We start from the raw sequence: 25,531 nt of genomic DNA, 5'->3' as shown, positions 1-25,531 counted from the left end.
GGTTGATGGTGGGATGGAAATTGTTGAAATCCTGGTGGAATTCCTCAAGAGCTTCTTTTCCATGGGTCCAGATGATGAAGATGTCATCAATGTAGCGCAAGTAGAGTAGGGGCATTAGGGAACGAGAGCTGAGGAAGCGTTGTTCTAAGTCAGCCATAAAAATGTTGGCATACTGTGGGGCCATGCAGGTACCCATCGCAGTGCTGCTGATTTGAAGGTATACATTGTCACCAAATGTGAAATAGTTATGGGTCAGGACAAAGTCACAAAGTTCTGCCACCAGGTTAGCCGTGACAGTATCGGGGATACTGTTCCTGACGGCTTGTAGTCCATCTTTGTGTGGAATGTTGGTGTAGAGGGCTTCTACATCCATAGTGGCTAGGATGGTGTTTTTAGGAAGATCACCAATGGACTGTAGTTTCCTCAGGAAATCGGTGGTGTCTCGAAGATAGCTGGGAGTGCTGGTAACGAAGGGCCTGAGGAGGGAGTCTACATAGCCAGACAATCCTGCTGTCAGGGTGCCAATGCCTGAGATGATGGGGCGTCCAGGATTTCCAGGTTTATGGATCTTGGGTAGCAGATAGAATACCCCAGGTCCTGGCTCCAGGGGTGTGTCTGTGCAAGAACAAATCCGCCCTCCCTCCCACCCCACCCCCCACTGTTCCTCTGATATTCTTGTTAACTGCTGGAATTAGTCTACCTGCTTGTCACCATGAAAGGTTTTCCTCCTTCCCCCCCCTGCTGTTGGTGATGGCTTATCTTAAGTGATCACTCTCCTTACAGTGTGTATGATAAACCCATTGTTTCATGTTCTCTGTGTGTGTGTATATAAATCTCTCCTCTGTTTTTTCCACCAAATGCATCCGATGAAGTGAGCTGTAGCTCACGAAAGCTTATGCTCTAATAAATTTGTTAGTCTCTAAGGTGCCACAAGTACTCCTTTTCTTTTTGCGAATACAGACTAACACGGCTGCTACTCTGATACCTATAGCACTGTAATTGACACCTATAGGCTAGTTTCACAAAGGGACTTAAGTGTCTTGATGCCACTAGAGCGAGGCAGCAGTGCATATGCTGAGACGCAGAAACATAGGTGACTTTTACTGCAAAAACTTAGGCGCCCGCTGGGTTAGGCAGCAGGTGAGTGGGAGATTGTGAATCACAGTGGTGCCTAAATCTGGCACTACCACTTTAGGTCCGAAAGTCCCAGATTTAGGTGCCACTAGGATTCACAAAATCCCCACTTAGCTGCCCCCTAACCCTCAAATGTAGTTGGTACCAAACTTTTTGCTGAAAAAGTTCCCTGGTCACCCAGCAATTGTGAGGAGGGGGGCGGATTAAGAAGCAGTTCCCTCATAACTTTTAGCCCAGTGGTTAGGATGTGAAAGATGCCCAATTCTTCTTTATTTTTCAAGAGAGTCATTGGAGCAGGGGGACTGGAATGCCCTATCCCCAGGATATAGAGCCATTCTCACACTGTCTCCAGCTCAGTGACTTCAATTATTTAGCAAAGTGGAACAGCTTCAACTGGCGAGATTGCGGGAGACTCACATCAGACTATCCCATAGCTCAGTGGTTAGGACCCTCACCTGAGAGGTGATAGATCTCTGTTCAAAACCCTTTTCATCAGGTGCTGGGGAGACTTGAATGGGGGTTAATATCAGAATCTGAATCAGAAACCACATGGGATCTGTCATTACCAGCAGCCACCTTTGCTTACGTGTACAAAGCAACCTATATGCGAGCCTTGAAGCTATTCCAGCATATTGAGTTTGGTACTAGTTAGGATTTTCACTGGCACCTTTCCGAAGACATAGAGCAATGTGGGCCAAGCATCTCAGGAGTGGCCGCACATACCCACATTTGCGCCCACAAAGGCACATTTCCCCTCAATCAAGTAATTGTATATGGAACCTCATTTGTGTGGGCATGTCTAAACAAGCAGATATGCCCCAGCTTGCTACACAGTAACTCTAAGGTTGTTAGTCTCTAAGGTGCCACAAGTACTCCTTTTCTTTTTGCGAATACAGACTAACACGGCTGCTACTCTGAAAAAAGTATCTCTACAGTGTTCCAGCAAGCCATGCACTAAATAGCAATGTGGACACTGCTGTGGCACGCTAGAAGTTTCCTAGTGAGCCCTGATATACTTTGATATAAACAGTAGTATTTCAATAAGCACTAGGGAACTTCATAAGCAGTAGCATGGTCCACCAGGACAGTTAGCGTGCAGCACGCTGGAGCACCTCAGATTTATGTTGCAGCAAGCTGGGCAGAAGTTCTCATGCTTTTGAAAGCCAGCTCACAGTAACTAATATGAGAGAATAACTCCAAATGTACCTATGATTGTTACTTGTGATAAGACAGTGGCTATAGGTGCCAATCAAAAATCACACGTTTCACTGTACTAAGCACTGTACAAACGCAAAGTAAAAGATCTATTTAAATGCTATGTAGACACCCAATGTGAATAAAAAGAGGAATGTGTTAGATATGGTGTCTTTTCCTTCTGAGGAACTGGCATAATTTCCATCATTAGTGTGGAAAACACATGCATCCTGAGGGGAGAATGTGCCCCTTCGTGTAAGTTAGGAGAATCCTAAGGGATGGAAAGTGTGCTGAAAACATTATAAGGCCTTCATATTCTGTGATGCAGATATTTATAAACTGAAAAACCACATAGTAGATAAATATTTTTAAAAATAAAACCAAACTTTTCAGACTTGACTAGTGACTTTGGGGTCTCAACAGTTAGAGTGCCCAACTTGAGATATATCAAAGGGCTGACCCTCTGAAAATCAGGTCCTTTTAAGATGTCCCAAACTGAGCACCCAAAAATTATGGTAACCCCAAAAAATCAACAGTGACTATTGAAAACCCTGACCCAGAACACAGAGGCAAATGATCACATGACAAACATTTCACCTAACCCCGCCTCCCCCCCCCAAAAAACAGGAGCAAAGTAATGATTCTGTAAGTCCTAGGAAACTAGTGAGAATTAAAACAAAAGAATAATTAGCTAATCAAAGGTTTGCTCTTCATCTGAATACACAGGGATAACCTGAGGAGAAACAAACATTTAAAAAGTTTAAAGAATATATCTAAGCAATAATGGAGTAAAAACATTTAGCTTTTCCCTGCTGAGCAGATGGGGAAAAAAAAGAAAAGTATTTTTAAACAAAAATATTAAATTTTAAACTCAAAACATAAGTGCATTGGGAAGAAATGGTTGTGTCAGATATAATACATGAACATTTTAGATATGAAATTATGTAACTATTGGGAAGTTTTATGGATAACTATAGCAATATTTATCATTTAGAAAATAGTTTTTATCCATAAATCGCAAAGCTCCGTGTACAGGTGGGTAATTATCACTAACATTTTATAGATGGGGAAATGGAGGCACCAAGATGTTAATATACCTGCCCAATGTCACACAGAGATTAGCCATCTTTTAACATCCTAGTCTTGATGACAAAACTGAGAATAAAACCCAGATCTCCTGAGTCCCATTCTAGTGTCTTATTCACTGGACCACTTTCTCTCTTTGTAGATATATATTTATATATTATAACAAAACATGCTGACCAAAGTGTAACAATTATTTAGTTCATAAAAATTCAGTAAATTATATTACTGAAAAATCAGAGTGTAATTGGCTTCATTTTCAAATGAAAACTTTAAAGGCACATTGTCAGCAATTTTTAAATATTAGTAACCTGGGTACATATATTGTTTCAGGTTTCAGTACAAAACACAAAATTAAGCACATTAAACTTACATTGCACATTTCTCTGACTATAGCTTTTTCTGTCTCACTAAGATCATGATCATACTCTTTACCATGCTGCCGATCTATATTTTCCTGAGCTTCCAAGACCTGGGTATGTTAAAAAAAAAAAGTAAATTTTATTTTACAAATGGAATTTGTTCTTCAACTACAATAAGAACATTAAGAAATTTAACCTCTAAAAAGGCCTTTTCAGGGTAAGAATATGCATGTGTAATTGAATAATAGATTTAAGTATAATGAAGCAGATCAGAGTATGTAGTCAGCACACAATTTCCTACAGTATACAATGAAATTGGACTAGATTTAAAAACTTGATGCAGAAATTACTGGGTAAGGTGCTATTGCCTCTGTTATGCAGGAGGTCAGAACAGATGATCCTAATGGTCTCTTTTGGCCTTAAGCTGTGAAAAGGTCTATACCTTACATCAGTACTATAACTTACATGGAACATGTATACAGTAGAACCTAAAAGATCTGAACACCAGAGTTACGGACTTACCGATCAACCGGACACCCTGTGAAACTGGAAGTCATCAATCAGACAGTAGTGCAGAGAAAAAAGAAAAAAAAAAAGCAAATACTGTACTACCTCGGGGCATTAGACCCGAGGCTCTGAGCCTCAGCCACTGGGGGGTTGGGACTGCAGGGTCGAGGGGGGAGGGCAGGGTCAGTCTCCAGGCGGACGGGGGCTCAGGGGTTCTGACCCTTGGGAGCACTGTGGCTCCGTTCCCGGCTTCAGCTCTGCAGGGGGTGTCAGGGCTTGGGGCTTCAGCCCCATAGCTCTGTTCCCAGTTTCAGCTCCAGGGGTGCCGGGGCTTGAGCTACGAGGGGAGTGCCAGTTTCAGCCCCAGAGCTCCCCCTGTAGCTAAAGCCCCAATCCCCCCCCCCACACACACACCTGCTGAAACCAGGAGTGGAGCTGCTGGGCTGTAGTCCTGAGCCCCAGCGCCCTGCCCCAGCTGAAGCCGGGAACAGAGCTGTGAGGCTGAAGCCCCGATCCCTAGTCCCATAGGCACCAACTCCCTAGTGAAACCAGGAGCAGTCTGGCACTTCGCACAGGCAGCTTCGGGGCTGAAGTCCTGAGCCCCAGTGCCCCCCGTGAGGCTGAAACCAGGAGCTAAGCTGCAGGGCTGAAATCCAAGTCCCAGCACTCCCCCCAGGTCTAAAACCCTGAGCTCTGGTGCTCCTGGGGGGCAGAAGCCCTGAGGCCCCTGCTGGAAGCCCTGGTGGCCCCTAAGGTCAGAAGCTCCAACACACACACCCTGCTGGGAGTCCTGACCCCCCCACCTCCACACTTCGGTTTCAGCCCCAATTCCCTCATGTCTGAAATCCATCATGTCTTTGATAAACCCATTGTTTCATGTTCTCTGTGTATCTTAAGTGATCACTCTCCTTACAGTGTGTATGATAAACCCATTGTTTCATGTTCTCTGTGTATCTTAAGTGATCACTCTCCTTACAGTGTGTATGATAAACCCATTGTTTCATGTTCTCTGTGTGTGTGTATATAAATCTCTCCTCTGTTTTTTCCACCAAATGCATCTGATGAAGTGAGCTGTAGCTCACGAAAGCTTATGCTCTAATAAATTTGTTAGTCTCTAAGGTGCCACAAGTACTCCTTGTCTTTTTCAGAGTTACTATAATTTCAGAGTTACAGCCCCCATTCCCAAGGTGTCCGTAACTCTGAGGTTCTACTGTATCTCTACATGGAAATATGGCTTTTGGGTGATAAAACAATTCTGGACATTACATAAAAGCATGTGCTTCCATATGAAATGTTCACAGAGTTATTTCATATGTAACCTAGTTATATAGTCTTTAACGAGGCAAAACTCCCTAAGAAAGGGCTGATTCTATTTGGGGAAAAAAACACTCAATGGATTTGTCATAAATATAAAGGGAAGGCTAACCACCTTTAAATCCCTCCTGGCCAGAGGAAAAACCCTTTCACCTGTAAAGGGTTAAGAAGCTAAGCTAACCTTACTGGAGCCTGACCAAAATGACCAATGAGGAGACAAGATACTTTCAAACCTGGGGGTGGCGGGGACAAAGGGTAGTCTCTGACTGTGTGATGCTTTTGCCGGGACCAGAGCAGGAATGCAGGTCAGAACTCCTGTAAAGATTTAGGAAGCAATCTAGTTAGATATGCGTTAGATTCTGTTTTGTTTAAATGGCTGATAAAATAAGTTGTGCTGAATGGAATGTATATTCCTGTTTTTGTGTCTTTTTGTAACTCTCTATGTTTTGAATCTGATTATCCTGTAAGGTATTTACCATCCTGATTTTACAGAGGTGATTCTTTTATTTTTTCTTTAATTTAAATTCTCTTTTAAGAACCTGATTGCTTTTTCATTGTTCTTAAGATCCAAGGGTTTGGGTCTGTGTTCACCTATGCAAATTGGTGAGGATTTTTATCAAGCCTTCCCCAAAAAAGGGGGTGTAGTGCTTGGGGGGATATTTTTGGGGGGAGAGGTTTCCAAGTGGGCACTTCCCCTGTTATTTTTGTTAGACACTTTGGTGGTGGCAGCATAAAGTCCAGGGAAAAAAGGTAAAACAGTTTGTACCTTGGGGACGTTTTAACCTAAGCTGGTAAAAATAAGCGTAGGGAGTCTTTCATGCAGGTCCCCATATCTGTACCCTAGAGTTCAGAGTGGGGAAGGAACCTTGACAGGATTAGATTCAAATAAAAAAATCAATGCCATTCACTCAGCCCTACTAATTTAATATTGGTTACTTGTAGTTAACCTCTTCCCATTTAGGATTGAGGATTTAGTGCAAATGTTCTACTTGTCACAAGCAAGAGTGGTATCGATGTTTTCCATTTTACTGGCTAATTAGTCATCTTCTTCCTGTAAATATGCACAAAAACAATGGGCCCATTGACATTAATGTGCTTTGGACTAGGCCATTGGGATTTGGATTCAGGCGAGGATCCTGATTCAGGAGAGCACTTACACACACACACACTTAACTTTGAAGTCAATGGAATTTAAACACATGCTTAACTTAAACATGTGCTCAAGTGCTTTACTGTAGGGGACACCGGGCATAGCCACTAGGTAACTCAAGGGGATGGAAGACCACGAATGTCGATGAAAACCCCTCGCTCTAGGCCCAGATGCCCCCCCTTCCCTTTTCTGCCTGGAGACACTCACAGTCTTCACGCTGAGAAATTTGCAACAGTGTCTTGCAGGCACAGACTGGCTGGAGCAAGATTAGGTCAAGCAGGACAGGAATGTTAGATAGTGCTGAACAAACAACTCCATACATGGGGGAATAGATGATAAGAGGGAAAAGGGGAATTGGCTGGTATACCGGATTGGCTATATGGATACTTAGGGAAGCTTGCTATTGGATAAGTATGCTAAAGAATGAATGTATAAAATATGTGTAACTGCTTGCACTGGTGTGCAGGATTTGAGATTGTTGTCTCCCTGTACCGCTTGAAGCTTCAAATAAACTTTTCTACTTCTCCACCCCGTTGTGATTATTGGGCGACGCACACCGGGCAACGAATCCAGCTGTTGCCTGCCTCGGGCATTTTGTGCCAGCAACAGTTTTTGGTGTCCCTGGGTGAGCGAGAGGCTACAACACAAGCCTTGCCCGGATCCCTTGTGGGGTGAGGACTCCGACTGATGCCCAGTGCACACCGGTGTGATTCCCGGGGGCCTCGGAGGGGCATAGCCCAACCGGCCCCGTAGGGCACAACAGTGCAACGTGCCTGATAAGTGGAGAAGTGCTGCGGGCGACGGTGGGGAACCGGTCCTTCGGATAAGGTAGGAACCTTTTGAAATCCAGATTGTCTGCTCTGTTTTGAACCTGGCGATGCCCAGAGTTACCCTGTAGCCATGGGACAGGGACAGAGCTCAGGAGGGAGGGCACAGCGTATGGCCCTAAAGTGTATCCTAGCAAATTGGAAGGTATTTGGATCGGATCCAATGATTAAGAATAAATTAAAACGATACTGTACAGTTGACTGGCGTCAGAATCAACTAGAGGACCAGGAGCGGTGGCCACCAGGAGGGTCAATTAATTACAATACGATCCTCCAGTTATTTTTGTTCTGTCAGCGAACGGGGAAATGGAATGAACATCTGTATGCACACTTGTTTTTGGCTTTGTGTAATCGATCAGATGTCTTACAGCGATGTAATTTGACTCCGACTGGTTCGGTAGTGGCTAATGTTAGTCCCCAGACCCCCACCCCAACTGTGATGGCAGGTCAGGTGTCCCCTTCGGCCCCCATGCTCCCACCTGATAGGGCCCCTACAGTGGGCTTATAAACTTTACTTACTGAAACTAGGATCTCCTGTACTGGCACGGGTGAGCATCCGGCCATGGCTATGCAGGTCTATACCCATATGCCCTTTAACCCTATGGATTTGGCTGCTTTCAAAGTACAGGCAGGGGAGTTTTCCACCAACCTGAGTAGGTTTATTTCAGTTTTTGAGGGCTGCCTTAGCAGCTATAAGCCGGACTGGGATGATTGCAACGTCCTCCTGCGCACCTTATTGTCTGAGGTCGAACGACAACAGGTCATGTCCAAGGCAAGAGAGGAGGCACAGAGACGGTACGACCAGGATCGTAATAATGTCCCTGACCCAGATGAGCAAGTCCCCCGAGTAGACCCCAGGTGGAACCCAAATGATCCTGTGGGTATGACCCGGCTTACCACCTATAAGCAGTTGCTTTTGCATGGACTCCGTCACTCGGCTGTCCGACATAATAACTGGGCAAAAACGTATGAGGTAATGCAGGATCTAAAGGAAAGCCCAGGGGCCTTCCTACAGCATATTCGGGATGCGATTCGACAGAACTCCAATGCAGATCCCGATGATCAGGAAACTGAGGCAATCATTAAGGGAATTTTCACGAGCAGAGCAGCCCCTGATATTAAGAGAAAGTTACAAAAAAAAGAGGATCTAATGGGCATGACCATGGCACAAATCTTAGAGACTGCAAACCGAGCTTACAGTCTAAGGGAGGCAGAAAAGGAGAAAAAGCAAGTTAGAATGATGGTAGCGGCGGTACAGGCCGGCACTACGGGAAATGGCCGGGGAGGAAGAGGCCCGCAGGAAAGATGACTGGGTCGCAACCAGTGTGCCTTGTGTAGACAAGAGGGACACGGGAAGAATGAGTGCCCAGAGAGGAATGGAAAGGGGGGCGCCCCTATGATAGCAATGGAGGAACAGGAATAGGGGTATCGGGGGGACGGACCGCCCTGCCCCTGGAACTCCAAGTAAAGATGCGGGTGGGAAGTTCGGAAATAGACTTTTTAGTGGCCTCTGGAGCGGCACGAACTGCCGTGAATCGACCCCTTCAGTTGCCGGTAGCAGACTCCCTTACCGTGGTGGGCGCCACAGGCAGAGGCACCAAGTGCCCAGTGTATGCCCCAGCGGATGCGCTTTGGGAAATAGGACTATAGCTCACAAGCTGGTCTGTCTCCCCGAGTGCCCGACGCCTCTGCTGGGACGGGATCTGCTTTGTCGCGTAGGCGCCACCTTGCAGTTTACTCAAGATGAAATAACCCTTACCCTACCCCCCGAGAATGCATGGATCAGGACCCTTACAGTTGAGCCCTCAGCTATGCAAGCCCCAGAATGGAGCCTGTGGGAAGACCGGGTGTACCCTCTAGTGTGGGCAGCGGGGGTCCCAGGAAAAGCTACCCATCAAGCCCCTGTTAAGGTTCAGCTCCTGCCAGGAAAAGGCCCGGTGTGAGTTAAACAGTATCCAATTGTGAGGGAAGCCGGAGAAGGTTTACAGGACACTATAGATCGGTTCCTAACATATGGAATCCTCCGGGAATGCCAGTCAGCCTGGAACACTCCCATCCTGCCCGTACGAAAACCTGACGGCACGTATTGCTTGGTACAGGATCTGAGGGCAGTTAATGAATGGGTTAAAACTCTGCACCCCCTGGTTCCAAATCCGTATACCTTGCTGGTTTCTGTAGGAGGCCAGTATACCCATTTTTCGGTCCTCGATTTGAAAGATGCGTTGTTCGCTATTCCCTTAGATACCTCGTCCCAAGAAATCTTTTCTTTCGAATGGGAGGACACAAAAAGGGTTAAAAAGCAACTATGCTGGACAGTATTGGCCCAGGGATTTAAAAATTCTCCCACCCTTTTTGGCCAGGTTTTGGCCAGGGATCTGGAAGAGTGGAACAATGAGGAGGGGGCTCTTCTTCTTCAATATGTAGATGATTTGTTAATTGCTACATTGGGCCTAACCCCATGCCTCAAAGCCACTGTGGGTCTCCTGAATTTTATTGGCCTCTGAGGATATTGGGTATCGAGAAGCAAGGCTCAAATTGCCCTCCCGATGGTACAATTCCTGGGGTTCCACATAAGGCAGGGGGAGCGTCAGCTTTTCAATGAGAGGAAGGAGGCTGTCTGCCAGGTTCCCGTTCCCATTAATCATAAATGCCTCAGAGCCTTCCTGGGCATGGCGGGGTTCTGTCAGATATGGATCCCGGAATTTGGACTGTGGGCTAGACCCCTGTATGATTGTGTAAAAGGAGCAGATCATGACCCCTTCTATTGGACCCCACAGGCCGACAGGGCATTTAAAATATTGAAAAGGAAGCTGATGGAAGCTCCGGCTCTTGGCCTCCAGGATCTCACTAAGCCATTTCAGCTGTATGTACATGAACAAAAGGGGATGGCCCTAGGAGTGCTCACACAGTTGTTGGGAGCATGGAAACGTCCTGTGGCCTACTTCTCTAAGCAGCTGGACCAAGTGGCAAAGGGATGGCCAGCGTGCCTGCGGGCAGTTGCAGCCACAGCCCTGATGCTGGCTGAAGCTGAGAAACTAACTTTGGGAGGGACAATACAGATATATATGCCTCATATGGTCCGAGCCTTATTGGATGCAAAGGGAGGCCTTTGGCTCACCCAGGCTCAGATGGCTAAGGACCAGGCTAAACTTCTAGAGAACTCTGAAGTCACCTTACAGTCTTGCCCCTCCCTTAACCCCGCCACCCTCTTACCAGAGACTGAGGAACAGGAACATGGTTGTTTAGAGATCATAGATGCCCAATACTCTAGCCGCCTGGACTTAAAAGATATACCCCTCCTAAATGCATATCATGAGTGGAATACTGATGGTAGCAGCACTGTGATAAATGGGCAAAGGAGGGCGGGCTATGCTGTCGTAACCCTCCATGACACTGTGAAAGCCAAGGGTTTGCCCACGAGACCTCTGCCCAGATGGCTGAACTAGTCACCCTGACCCATGCGCTTGAACTGTCAAAAAGAAAGCGGGTCAATGTTTTTACCGATTCAAAATATGCCTTTGGAGTGCTACATGCTCATGCTGGCTTACGGAAGCAAAGGGGAATGCTGACAGCTCAAGGCTCCCCAGCCAAGTACGGGCCCCAAATCATCCGGCTCCTAGACGCCGTACAACTCCCCTCGGAAGTGGCGGTGGTGCACTGTAAAGCCCATCAAAGGGAAGATCAAGATGTGGCCAGGGATAACGCCCGAGCAGATATAGAGGCTAAGCATGCTGCCACCCTGATATCCCCTCAGACTGAGAATGCCCATATGCATGCCCTTATCCCACCCATGGGGGAACTTCCGACCCCCCAGTACTCTGGAGAGGAGAGACAGCTAACCGACAAACTCAGTCTCCAGAAAAAGGAGGGATGGCTCCATTCCCCGGAAGGGAAGGTCCTTCTACCGAAGGGCCTGATCCAGCCAGTGTTACAGAAATTATATCAAACCACTCATGCTGGCAGGGAAGCACTTATCCAACTGATGGGAAAATACTTTTTAACTTCTGGACTCCGATCCCTGGCTACCCAGGTAGAGGCGGACTGCTTAGTCTGTCAAAAGAATAAACCCCGACCAGGACATCCAGGGCCACCCGCTGCTCTGGAACCCACTCCGGGCCCCGGGTGGGTGTGGCAAATAGATTTTACTGAGTTTCCTCGGACCCAAGGGTACAAATATCTCCTTGTCTTAGTGGATGATTCAGCAGATGGCCAGAAGCCTTCCCATGCCGCAATTGCACTGCCAGGACGGTGGCCCTTAAGTTTATTAAGGAGTTCATTTCTCGCTTCGGACTTCCCCAGTGGATGGAATCTGACAACGGGACACACTTCACATCAAAGATCGTCCAAAGCATCTTGAATGCCTCGCAGGTCCCCTGGAAACTCCATATGCCCTAGAGACCACAAGCCAGTGGCGTAGTAGAGCATACCAATCAGACCCTTAAACGACATCTTTCAAAAGTGTGCCAAGAAGCCTCCCTGCGATGGCCTGATGCCTTACCCCTCGTCCTGCTCCGCATCCGTGCTCTCCCAAAGGGTAGATTAGGGCTTAGTCCCTTTGAAATTATGTTTGGGAGGGTATGGCCTATGAATGGCACACTGGTTCTGTCAGGGGAGTGGGAGCTGGGTAATGGTTTTTTGTCTCAGTATATGTGTTCCCTGTCTGCTGTTCTCTTGTCTCTTCACAGGTATACTAAAGACTCCCAGCCTCTTCCCTTGGACTCTCCCGTCCACTCCTTGCAGCCCGGTGACTCTGTGCTTGTTCGCACCTGGAAAGACGAGCCTCTCCAGGAAAAGTGGAAAGGACCCTATATCGTCCTGCTGATCTCCCATACGGCGGCAAAGGTCGAGGGACACAAGAACTGGATCTATCACTCGCGTCTGAAGGTAGTACCCACCCCTTCATCAGCAGAGCAGTGGACCATCCACCCCGTTGACTTCTCATCTAGTGACGATCTCAGGCTAAAGTTACTGTTTAAGAGACACAAACAGCAGGCACCTTAGCGCCAAAATGGGCCCACTCAAAAACTGGAAACCCTGGACCGGGAGGACCCCGGTAATAATTAATCGTGTAACCCTGTTATTTTCTATGCTGTTATTTCTAAACTGTGCATAACGGGAACATAATTCCTTTGTTTTACTTGCACATCATGTTGCTACTTTAACAAATCAAACTGATTGCTGGGTGTGTGCTCCGACTCCACTTTCCCCCAGAACAGGAGTTCCCCTTGTCATGCTGCCCTTAACCCTAGCAGAATTAGCTGCCACCAAAGAGCAGGAAAGTAGAAACCGAACGGACTCACCATTAATAAGATAAGACCTCTTTGCAGCAAGCTACCTACCAGGATCAGGAGTATTCAGTTGCAGTGCTCACTGAGGGAGTGTTTTGTTTTACCCGAAACCAATCTGATCACTATAGGCTTCCTGTGGGAAGGAGCTCCTGTGTTATTACACAGTGGACTGATGGATACTGGATAAAAACCGAGAGGGGAGGTCAACAGTGTGAATGTAATGGTTCCTCCCCTTTTGGGGAAACTCTTACGAATGATCCTTCCACAAAAAGAGGGTCAGGAAATATAAATTGCCGTTCAGTTAATATTTCCACTATAGCAGGCCAATGGTGGGTTTGCAGCAGTCCTTATGGTGATTGCAATTTGAACGGCACAATTAGGAATACCCCCCCTTGTAACCTCTCGGGAGGATGGGAAGCCCCCCTGGAGGCATATGAATTGTTTGGAAAGTCGGCCTTAAATATCCCAGGAATCCCTCTAAGAAGCAGTCCTTACTGGACCCTACAGGGCCACTATTTTGTATGTGGCCGAAAGGCTTACAAGGTATTGCCAGCCAATTGGACAGGTAGCTGTTATATAGCTTATGGAGTTCCTCATCTTTCAAGAACCACCACACTGCCCAAAGGAAAGATTAGAAATACCCGAGATACCTCTGTTGAGTCACGAGAAGAGATCCTGCGGTGACTCAATGTGGCTTTGGAGGGCACTGCTAAGAATCCCCTCACAAGTGAAAAGCTTACAGGGTGCTCCATACTGGGAATTGTGCCACTGATTACCGGGCCAGCCATAGCATGCATAGGCCGCTATATTGTAAGGCTTCAAATGTTGCTTGAAAAAGTAGCCTTAGAATTAGAGGACTCGATTCGTGATCTAGGGTCAGCAGTAGTAATATTAAATAAGGAGGTACAGCAGCTCAGAACATATTCCCTCCAAAACAGGCTGGCCTTGAACTACCTTTTGGCATCCCAAGGGGCTGTTTGTGCCCTTGTTGGGTCCCAATGTTGTGTATTTGTAAATGACAGCAGTTATGAGATTTATGATAAGGTGGTACAGGCTGAGGCCCATGCCCGAGCCGGAGCACAGGCTGCCTACACTGCCCCCGAGAGTGATTGGTTGCAAAACTTGTTTTCAGGCTGGGGTTTGTCATCTTGGCTTGCTGGTTTATTTAGTCTGTTATTGAAAAGTTTTCTTCCTGTCTTAATCGTACTAATCGTGTATGTTGTTCAATATCGTGTCAGAGCCCTTGTAAAAAACATGGTAATGCATTCCCTTCAGGGCTACCACAAAGTGCTTATGCAAAGTCCCCTTATAAAAAGATAAGAGCCCAAGTGAGAAAACTCAGAGACAAGACTGTTGAGTATTCTCAAAGGAGGGAGTTGTTGGGGACACCGGGCATGGCCACTAGGTAACTCAAGGGGATGGAAGACCACGAGTGTCGATGAAAACCCCTCGCTCTAGGCCCAGATGGCCCTCCCTTCCCTTTTCTGCCTGGAGACACTCACAGCCTTCACGCTGAGAAATTTGCAACAGTGTCTTGCAGGCATAGACTGGCTGGAGCAAGATTAGGTCAAGCAGGACAGGAATGTTAGATAGTGCTGAACAAACAACTCCATACATGGGGGAATAGATGATAAGAGGGAAAAGGGGAATTGGCTGGTATACCGGATTGGCTATATGGATACTTAGGGAAGCTTGCTACTGGATAAGTATGCTAAAGAATGAATGTATAAAATATGTGTAACTGCTTGCACTGGTGTGCAGGATTTAAGATTGTTGTCTCCCTGTACCGCTTGAAGCTTCAAATAAACTTTTCTACTTCTCCACCCCGTTGTGATTATTGGGCGACGCACACTGGGCAACGAATCCAGCTGTTGCCTGCCTCGGGCATTTTGTGCCAGCAACATTACTAAACTGAAGCTTTGGGGGCACCTTTCTCAGATACACCGCATAGGATCTGATTTTTTGTGTGCTCTTGAGAATTGCATTTAAAATCAACTTAATGCTTAATAGATTTCAGTTTTGAGGAAAGTTCTAATTTATTTTATTTTTGCTAAATATATTTGAGGTGATGGTGAAAGGTGCTACTCTCTTTTATGTTCTGAGTCACTGAGGTACAAACACTCAGGACGTAACTCACCCTATATAGACAATTGTTAAAGGGTTTGTGGGGGTTAAGTCACTCCTGGATGGAAAGCAAAACTTTCCGAAATTCCCTTATGTTGCGGAGCATATGCACAAAAGGAGGGTCAGTGGCCAACTTCACTTTACACTGTGGATATGTCTACATAGGGATAAAAAACCCACGGCTGGCCTGGGTCAGCTGACTCAAGCTCTCGGAGCTCACGCTGAAAGGCTGAAAAATCGCTATGTAGATATTCAGGCTTGGACTGCCACCTGAACTTTGGTGATGGTGGTGATGGTGGCAGGTCCCACAGCTTGGGCTCCAGACCAAGCCTGAATGTCCACACAGAGATTTTGCGCCCCGATAGCCCAAGCTTCACAAGCCCGAATTGGCTGACCCAGGCTAGCTCCTGCCATGCCACAGGAGCTATCCCTGTGTAGACATATCCTCAGTGATCCTAAGTCAGGAGCCTTAGGCCTGGTCTATAGTTAGGGCTTGTAAACCAACTAAAAGGTGTAACAGCAACATGCACAAATTAAAGTACATTACCCCCATGGAGATGCTCTCACTCGGGAGTAAAGGATTAAGTTACAGCAAATTAAGACCACTTTACTCCTGAGTGACATCAGCCACACAGATGTTTAAAGGGTTTTAAATTGTGCACATTGACTTCACGCATTTAGCTGATTCATCTTAACTTTCCTTAGTACAGACATTCCTGCAGAAGTTTTACAGCATAACCATATCAATTGAGGAGAGGGGGTGATTTTTTAATCAAATAATTATACCAGTGTACGTATGTACACACACATACATACACACTCACGCAGAGTTATATTGATCAAAAAAGGCTAATACTGGTATAGCTTATTCCCCTTTCTGTACTGGAATCAGCTACACCAGAATAAGCACTTTTATACTGCTAGTGTAATGCAGTTACAGAAGTTTTTAATGAATTAACTAGACTAGTTTTAAAAAAATCAGTAAAAATGTCTAATGTAGACAAGGCCTTGCACAGGGGTTGAGACAGCAATAAGGGACTGTGTTTAAGTACAGAGATTCCAGGAGAGTCCAAGGCTTATCTATACACAAAAGTTTCCCCACTTTATAGATACCAGTGTGGTTAAAGTGGAACAATCCCATTACTGAGTGTTGTTGGTATAAAGGGGTCTTCTACTGGTATAGCTATTCCTATATAGAAAGGGAATAAGCTCTACCTGTACGCTAGTATAACTGTGTTCATACTAGGACTTGTACCACCCCTAACCAAAACAGTTATACTGGTAACTTTCCAGTACAGACCAGGCCCAAGACAGATAGAGGTCCAAGTGAACAGCCTCTTGGAGACAGGGCAGTGGATGGAGTTGCCTTTTGTGTTGTTTGTGACCACCTCTGTTCAAGGGATCAGGACTTGTGTACATTTTTAAGTTTGGCTGAAAGGAAGAAATTTTATTTAACTGGATAAAATGTAGCGTACACAGGGAAATGCCTAGCATCATTCATCTCTATTTCTGCCTGCTGATACAATTCCTATCAGGATAAAAGCAAGGGCAACACAGCACAGAAAATGAAATTTTGGATACATCTAGCCATTTTAATAACCGTAATGAGTACTTTACCACTGTAAACACGTCCACTTACACCAACTAGCCATCAGACACTGTCAAACGCATGTTGATAATTGTTCCAATCAAAGCGATTTGTCAGAGGCTATAGAGAGCTAACTACAATAATCTTATTTTGTAAATCCACATGATCTCTAGGCTAAATTGTTTTGTGCAGTTTTGTTTTCCATAATGACAGCAGGTGAAATTCACCCATCCTTGGAGGGCACACACAAGACCTTTGGTGCTGCTGAAATATGCACTTCTCAAGCACAGAGGAAACTGAATGGCTTCTCCACCTCCGGATACTACACAGCTGGGATTTGTACTGCCCCCAGGCAGACTGGGTGTAGATGGTGGCAGTCTAGGGGAGCAGCCGCATGAACCTCAATTATGTGCAGGTGGCAGGAGGCTAGTCCTAAGCTACAGTAGTAGATGCAGGGACACTGCCCGAACCCTTACATTCTGATGAAGGAATGGCTTTCACTGCCACAACGCTTACATATTTCACCATCATAAAAGCTGTTTACTCAAGCTTTATGTAGGATAATTCAATGTCACCCATCCACATGTAGGATAATTCTCCTTTCCACTAACCCACAAATATTGTCAGATCAATAATACTCAGTACTTACATAGCACTTTTCATCTTCAAAGAGCTTAACCAATTCTGAGTCCAATATTGCTCATCTTACTGAGGCAAAACTCACACTGACTTTACTGGCACTTTTGTCTGAGTGAGGAGTGCAAAACTGGGACCCTTAAGTAACTAATTTATCCTTACATCATTGCCTGGTATGGCAGGTAAGGAGTTACAGTGAGTATTATTCCTGTTTTCAAATGAGTAAGCTGTGTAAGAATGATTTGCCTACACCTCACAGAAGGTTATCACTATCAGACCTGGGAGTTCCTGGTTCGATGCTCAGACCATTAGGTTACGCCTTGTCCAAACTGTCCAGAAAGGACAAGAGATTTCTATTGCATAGCTGATGCATATATAGTGGTGGGAACATGTACTTGCACAGTTGCCATGTGAAATCTCATGATATGCTAGATAGTTCCTGATAGCTCATTATAACATTTTGTTTCATTAAGGGAAATAGTTGCTGCTAAAGTCACAAAGGGCCAGATTGTGAGCCCTCTGCTTACATAATTCCTTAGAAGTCAACAGGACTACTTCCTCTGTGTTCACCAAAGTAAGAGGTTCACAATCTGGACCAAGGTTAGCATGAGAACTAAAGGGACTTAGTTTACCTTCCGGATTGACTCTGAGATTATCCTGCATTGTTTTCAGCACTACATAGTAGGTATATCACACTCTCTGAAAACACATGACAAAGTCCATACCATGCATGTGCATACTGTATAATTTGGTTTCATTTTTATAAAAAAATGTTTGTGATATTCATATTAATCACCTTATACTATAGCAGAAATTAAATCTAGTTCCACAGATCTCTTGTCGACACTTCATCATAATAATAGTCATAAAAGAAAATAGGTATAATTTACTACAGGAACACAATGGAACCCATTGTGCTAGACACTGTACGCTCACAATGGAGACAGTCCCTGACCCAAAGAGCTCACACTCTAAGTACATGAGTAAAACAAAAAATAATGTTGTATATGAAGATATTGCAGTGATATTGCTCTAAGTACAATGGAACATATGTCAAACAACATACGTAACATTCTGCATATACTGTATGGGAGTGTGTTACCTTAATAGCATTTACCACTGCTTCAGGCTGCTGAGAAGGTGAGACATGTCCACTGAAGCTAGCTGGATGGTTTGGAGAGCAGTAACTCCCATCCGCCCCTGATGGCATCCTAAGGGGACCCTTAGTAGAAAATTAAAAACTATTTAATAATGAAAGGTGTTTGTAACTAATTAAGCAGATGTAAATTTTTAAAAAAGTCAGTTTATCATTGAGCATGGAGGGCATATTTCATTCAAAACCTTTCCCTATCTCTGTGCCATGCTTGTGCTACTTTCAATAATAAAAAGACCTGAATTAAGTCTAAAACACCTCAGCTACATTGACCAAACTGCCTGAGTTTGATTCTCGAAAGATACTCATTACCCTTGTGATCACCTACTATTACAGAGAGGAAACCTGGCTAAGTGGTTAGAACACAGGGCAGAATCAGGTGCTTTGGCTCTATTCTCAGCTTTGCCACTAACTTAGCATCTGCAAGGTGTTCTACCAAGGTCTGTCTGTGCAGAGCAGCTTGCTGTACAGGAGCCTCACTGAAATCTTGAGCATGTCACTGAAACTTTCTATCGCTCAGTTTTCCCATCTGGGAAATTAAGATACTTACTGACAGTCTTCAGAAGGGTGTTGTGAAGCTTAAAGAGAAACAGTTTTGGCCCCAAATATATGTCACCGTTCAGGGCAACTGCACCTGTTTTCATCTCCATGGTCCAGCTCCTCAGCTGTCACCTCTCTTGGGAACAGACCTGTGTCTCTCTCCCTCCTGACCAGGGTTTTTCCAAGCTGCACAGTTCCCTGCCTACACTGAGTTCCCAGCAAGTCAGACTACCTACACAGGCCTGCTTTGCTTTCTCCTCAGAGGCTATACACAGAACAATTGCCCTCAGTTAAAAGTTTCCACACAGCCCATTCTGAGCAAACACACATATTTTTAAGGTGAAGGCATTACAAAGGAAACGTATTACAACAATAAACAAAACCTACACATATGCTAATAAGCTAAGCAGAGATCATCCCAGTTCCAGCAAGGGCTCAGGAAGGATTCAGTCCATGAAATCTCACCAAGGGGTTTTGCATTTTGAATTCAATGGACTCCAAAGGTACTTAAACTTAATTCATTAAGGTTTTTTTCCCCCAGGATTTTGCAGGAAATCACTGTATCTGTCACAGTAGGTTTTGAGAATGCCTAACCTCAATCAAAATGTTTCCATGAGTGGGGGGTTGGATTTTTTAATTCCAGTTAAATTGACTGGGAAGAGTTAAAATTTTGGAACATTCTCCTGTAGAGTTTGCAGCCCAAATACTGCTGTGTCTTATTCAGAGAGGAGCAGTGTGAGTGGGGAAAGATACATCACTCCTGATTTATCCTTTCCCCACTTTAAACATATGCAGTCTGCTAAAGATAAAGTGACAGTGGGCCCTTGAAAGTCACCTGCATTCTCTCCCTGCTTGTGCAATGGCATCAACTATTACCAGCCTTGGAAGCAGCTCCCATTGGAGATATGGCTCAGACAGCAGCCTGGCAAGTCCATCTTTCTCTTTACTTGTGGCCTGTGGCTTCAAAAATGCCATGGGTGTCTCAGTGGATCTTCTTCCACTCTGAGAGAAGTGTAGACTTCAGGTGAGTAGGGGAATGAGGCAGTGAAGGAAAAGGGAAGGCAATGAGAGGAATTTTAAAAGTGTAACAATACAAAAACTCAAAAGAAAAAAAGAAAAAAAAAACCCCATAGCGAACAAACAATGGAACAGAGACAGAAATGGATAGGAAAGAGGGAAAGCCAAGAGAGTAGCAGCTGTCCTGGCATGAGAAGATGTAGGATCCATCTACACTGCAATAAAAAAGCTGTGGCACCAGGTCTCAGAGCCTGGGTCAACTGACTTAGGGTATATCTATACTTACCAGGGATCGAAGCTATGGCGATTGATCCACCCAGGGTCAATTTAGTGGGTCTAGTGAAGACCCACTAAATCGACCGCAGATAGCTCTCCCACCGACTCAGGTACTCCACAGGAATGAGAAGCATAAGGTAAGTCAACAGGAGAGTTTCTCTCGTCAACCCAGCATGGTGTAGAAACTGCAGTAAGTTGACCTAAGCTACATCCACTCCAGCTACGTTATCATGTTATTGTGTAACCTAGGTCGACTTAACTCCATAGTGTAGACCTGTCCTCAGTCTCACAGGGTTTAGGCTGCAGGGCAAAAATTGCACTGTAGAAGCTTGGACTCAGGCTGGACCCCAGGCTCTGAGACTCACCCTCCATATAGGCTCCAGCCCAAGCCTGAACATCCACACTGCAACTTTTAGCCCCACAGCATGAGCCCCATGCACCTGAGTCAGCTGACCTGGGCCAGCCGTGGCCATGCCACAGATCTTTTACTGCAGTGTAGATGTGCCCTAAGGGGATGCTTCAGCATAAAGAGTTTGGGGACCAGCATGATCTAGTGGATGGAGCACTGAGGAAAGCTGGGTTGTATTCCTGGCTCTGTCACTAATCTGTTGTGAGACCTTGGTAAGTCACTCCCCGCTCTTCTTCTGTTTCCCCTCTCACTCTTTGTCTGTCCTGGCCATTTACATTGTAAACTCTACAAGTCAGGGACTTGGGACTGTCTCTCACACTGACCATGTCTACATTATAGACTTCATCCAGCATAGCTATGCCAGCCAGAGGTGTGAATCTTGACTGACACAGCTGCATAGACAGAAGCCGATAAAAGCTGCATCAACACTAGAAGAACTTTGCTGGTATAGTATACTGGAAAAGGTATCACTAGGTAGACATGGCCTATGTGCTGGGGCCTTTAGGTACTTCTGTAATAGAAATAGTAAAATCATAATAGCCCCTGATCTATGCATTTAACAACAAACAAACAACAACAGTTAGTAATTCTTTTCAGTATGGACTTGAAGTTACAATGCCAACTCTACTAGCTAACTACACATTAGCTGTTTGAGCACCTGAACTTGCAATATCCAAAGTAGTTCCGAGAGCGACGATAGGGAGCACAAGGCAAAACTGCCATGTTGAAGTAACCTTATCTAGCAGCCTACTTCAGTGAAATGCTAAAAATACAGTCTTGCAATAGCAACCCACTAACAACACAGAGAGAAACAGCTATGTAATACACTTAGGAGGTACTGATCTTTTCAACTTGACCTGTTCTAATATGATCCCTTGCTGTTTTCATTCTTCACACAGAACTTAATTTAAAAATGAAGAAAACCATGCAAAGCAAAGCAAAGCATTTAGAAGTTGCTAAAATAGAGGAAAACATGTCTCCTTCCAGCATTTTTTTCTTGGAAACACTGTATTATATACAAAATTTCTTAATTATTTGTTCTGTAGAAATGGAAATGCATTTCTATAATAATAAAAAATAATAATAATAGTTAATAATGCCAAGAGCCTCCAATGAAAATCAGTGCCTCATTGTACTAGGTCCCGTGCAAACACATAATATGAGACAGTCTCTCTCTCAAAGAGCCTGCAATCTAAATAGAAAAGACAAAGGGAGGGAGGGAAACAAGCACAGGAAAGTGACATGCAACTGAATTCCCTGACAATATTGCATAAGAAACAGCCTGAGTTTGTATGTTCTGAGTGATTTCATGAAAACTTTTTGGGCCTGCATCTCCATTATGTTACACCTGATGTAGATATTTACACCAGTACAAAGTGTAAATGACTGCATAAGATGAAGGGAATAGAGAATTGTCTGATAATTACAGACAAGGGGGCCTGATCCTGAGACTTCCTGGGAATTCACAGCATACTGAGATTGTGGGATTGAGCCCCATGTGTGAAAAATCCTAGAAATAAAGGCATAGCTACAGAAATGAGAATGCTCCTATATAGACATCATAAATTGTATGTTGAACACATGTAAATGAGTGTTTAGATCAGCATCTGAAACTAGTTTAGGTTCTCAAGCATCTCATCCTGTACCGTTCATCTTTTCAAAGGATGTTGGGTTTTTTCTTTTTTATAAGGAAGTGATTAAAACAATTGTAACTGATGGTATATGAACCTAGTAATTGGGCTGATAACACTGACATGCAAATGTATTTACCACAATATATATTGAATCTTACAGTTCTCCAAAGTGATACACTGGTATCAATTTAGGATGGGAATTTGGATTTATTTTTCTGTTATATAAAGTAAAAATTTATAGATCTGGACAAGCCTAAAGCTACCCTTTTGAAAAAGAAATAAGTGTACAAGGGGGCGGGAAGAAAGGAGTAATAAAATAGATTGGAGCAATTCTGTTTTGGGAAAAATTCTCTCAGGTTCCTTTGTTTTCTTATGAGTCAATATTTTCAGTTCCTTTAAAACTCTGGCCAATTTCAAACTGTGTAAAAATATTGATATTAAAAGCAAGGAAAATACAAGACTCTGCACACACATCTAAAACCTCCCAAATCCCAGAAAATATGAGTCCTGTGAGTTGTGCTACTTTCAGAGGCCATGCCTTCCTGCAGGCACTATGCTTTCTTCCAGGAAGTCACTTCTGTGTATGCACAGAATGCTTACCCCCCTCATTGCCCCTGACTGAACATGAGAACTAGTTGTGAACATTCATGGTTCAAAGCAACCACTGTTCTAAAGGCAAATCCAATGCACACATTCATAAGAGATGTTTGAAAAAGTAGTCTTTTCCCCTCGGGCGTCCATCCCCTTTTGTCCTTTCACAAGAGGCAACAGCTTCCTATGTGCTACAAAAGGTGCTTTGCTGGCCCTGATTGCCATACATCTGAGCAGCTCAATGTGGTTTACAAAGACTCTCCCAAAGTCACCAAATGCATCTGATGAAGTAAGCTGTAGCTCACGAAAGCTTATGCTCAAATAAATTTGTTAGTCTCTAAGGTGCCACAAGTACTCCTTTTCTTTTTGCGAATACAGACTAACACGGCTGCTACTCTGAAACCTGTCATTATGCAAGGCACAGAATTTAGCCGTATAGAGTGGAAATCTGTCAACTTCATGAAAAAAGTCGTACACATACAGACAGACATCATCTTCCTCTCCAAATGCAAACAGATGGACATCATACCAAAAGGACTGAAGGTAAAAAATCCATTACAATCTATATACCACACAGACTATGCTGACAGCTTGTGCCACACACTCTCAAAGAAACTGCGGAACCACCTGATCAACATCCTCTACAGCAAACAGGGAAAGATTAAGAATGAGCTCTCAAAACTGGATACTCTCATAAAGAACCAACCTTCCACACAAACTTCCTCGTGGCTGGACTTTACAAAAACTAGACAAGCCATTTACAACACACACTTTGCTTCTCTACAAAAGAAAAAGGACACTAAGCTATCTAAACTACTACATACCACAAGGGGCCACAACAGTGGTTCCCGTAACCCACCCAGCAATATTGTTAATCTATCCAACTATACTCTTAACCCAGCAGAAGAATCTGTCCTATCTCGGGGCCTCTCCTTTTGCCCTTCCACCCCCACGAACATGATATAGTTCTGTGGTGACCTAGAATCCTAATTTCGATGTCCCCAACTCAAGGAATATTTCTAACACACCTCTGACCAACATATTAATCCACAGAGACCTTCCTACCAACACTACAAAAAGAAGGATTCTGGGTGGACTCCTCCTGAAGATTGAAACAGCAGCCTGGACTTCTACATAGAGTGCTTCCGCCGACGTGCACGGGCTGAAATTGTGGAAAAGCAGCATCACTTGCCCCATAACCTCAGCCGTGCAGAACACAATGCCATCCACAGCCTCAGAAACAACTCTGACATCATAATCAAAAAGGCTGACAAAGGAGGTGCTGTCATCATCATGAATAGGTCGGAATATGAACAAGAGGCTACTAGGCAGCTCTTCAACACCACTTTCTACAAACCATTACCCTCTAATCCCACTGAGAGTTACCAAAAGAAACTACAGCATTTGCTCAAGAAACTCCCTGAAAAAGCACAAGATCAAATCTGCTCAGACACACCCTTAGAACCCCGACCTAGGGTATTCTATCTGCTACCCAAGATCCATAAACCTGGAAATCCTGGACACCACATCATCTCAGGCGTAAAAGTAAAAACTGTTTTATCTGGCACTTCACCATCCGGAAAATTCTATAAACCGGTATTTCTGATCTTCATTGAAATTCCAGTTTATAGTCTGGTTGGCGCGGGGCTGGGGCGGGGCTGGGGCGTGGGAGGGGGTGTGGAGCACGGGTTCTGGGAGGGAGTTTGGATGTGGAAGGCTTGGGGCAGTGGACTGGGGCGTGGGAGAAGGGGTGCAGTGCCGGATCTTGGGGGTGCTCACCTCGGGCAGTTTCCCACAAGTGGCGACTTGTCCCAGGTGCTTCTAGGCGGAGGTGCAGCAGGCAGCTCTGCGCACTGCATCTGCCCACAGGTGCTGCCCCCTGCAGCTCCCATTGGCTGTGCTTCCCAGCCAGTGGGAGCTGTGGAGCTAGTGCTCGGGGCAGTGGCAGCACATGGAGCCGCCTGCCGCGCCTCTGCCTAAGAGCAGCTGGGACAGGTTGCCACTTTCAGGGAGCCACCCAAGGTGAGCACTGCCCAGATCTGGCACCATGCCCCACTTCCTGTGCCCCAACCCGCTGCCCCGAGCCCCCTCCTGCACCCAAACTCCCTCAGAAAGCCCACATTCCACACACACCCCCACTCCAACTCTCAGCTCCGCACCCCCTCTTGCACCCAAACTTCCTTCATCTTAATTAACCGGCATTTTTCATTTACCGGCACCCCCAATTCCCTCAACATGCCAGATAAAATAGGTTTTACTGTAGTAATTGTGAGTGCCTCCATTTTTGGGTGTTCAACCTGAGACCTCCAAAAAGGGACCAATTTTCAGAAGGAAAGTGCTTAGCACCTTCTGAGAATCAAGCCTCTTTGAGGTGTCTCAAAAGAGACACCCCAGAACTGAGGCAAACAAAACCTATAATCACTTTTGAAAATCATGATCTATGTTTGGAAAATGTAAAAAAATTAAAGCTGATTCTTATATTGAAAGTGAAGCTGGGTAAAAGTCTTGGTATTCTGATGATTAATGGATGCCAAGTGAAGTCTTGGATGATTCTGCAGCACAGCATGCTATTAAATACCCACAAAAAGTACCTACATAGTTACTAATTACAACAGGAACTTCTTAGGGTGGTCAGGAGCCTGCCACATGAGAGGAGTGGAGTGGCCTGAAATCCACCTCCATTGAAGAAAGCATTTAGAAACAG

At 44.9% G+C, this 25,531-nt stretch overlaps 1 protein-coding gene across 5 annotated transcripts in view; it reads right to left on the bottom strand.

Annotated features, from left to right (window-relative positions):
• The window catches only part of CCDC85A (coiled-coil domain containing 85A), a 205,706-nt gene that overhangs the window by 3,391 nt on the left and 176,784 nt on the right, over positions 1 to 25,531 (bottom strand). Inside the window, exons 4-5 of one of the 5 annotated variants that reach the window (XM_038395594.2) lie at positions 18,310 to 18,429; positions 3,785 to 3,883 (exon numbers count right to left, since the gene is read on the bottom strand). The exons of 2 other annotated variants lie outside the window; for them this stretch is intronic. In XM_038395594.2, the coding sequence (XP_038251522.1) occupies positions 3,785 to 3,883; positions 18,310 to 18,429 (219 nt within the window). The remainder of the gene's footprint in view (positions 1 to 3,784; positions 3,884 to 18,309; positions 18,430 to 25,531) is intronic. 2 more of the 5 variants (XM_043512336.1, XM_043512337.1) reach the window with 2 other exon arrangements.

Source organism: Dermochelys coriacea, chromosome 3, assembly GCF_009764565.3.
Source record: "Dermochelys coriacea isolate rDerCor1 chromosome 3, rDerCor1.pri.v4, whole genome shotgun sequence".
In the NCBI taxonomy this organism is placed as follows: domain Eukaryota; kingdom Metazoa; phylum Chordata; order Testudines; family Dermochelyidae; genus Dermochelys; species Dermochelys coriacea.
The sequence above is the reverse complement of the archived record's forward strand: the minus strand, read 5'-3'. Positions and strand labels throughout refer to the sequence as shown.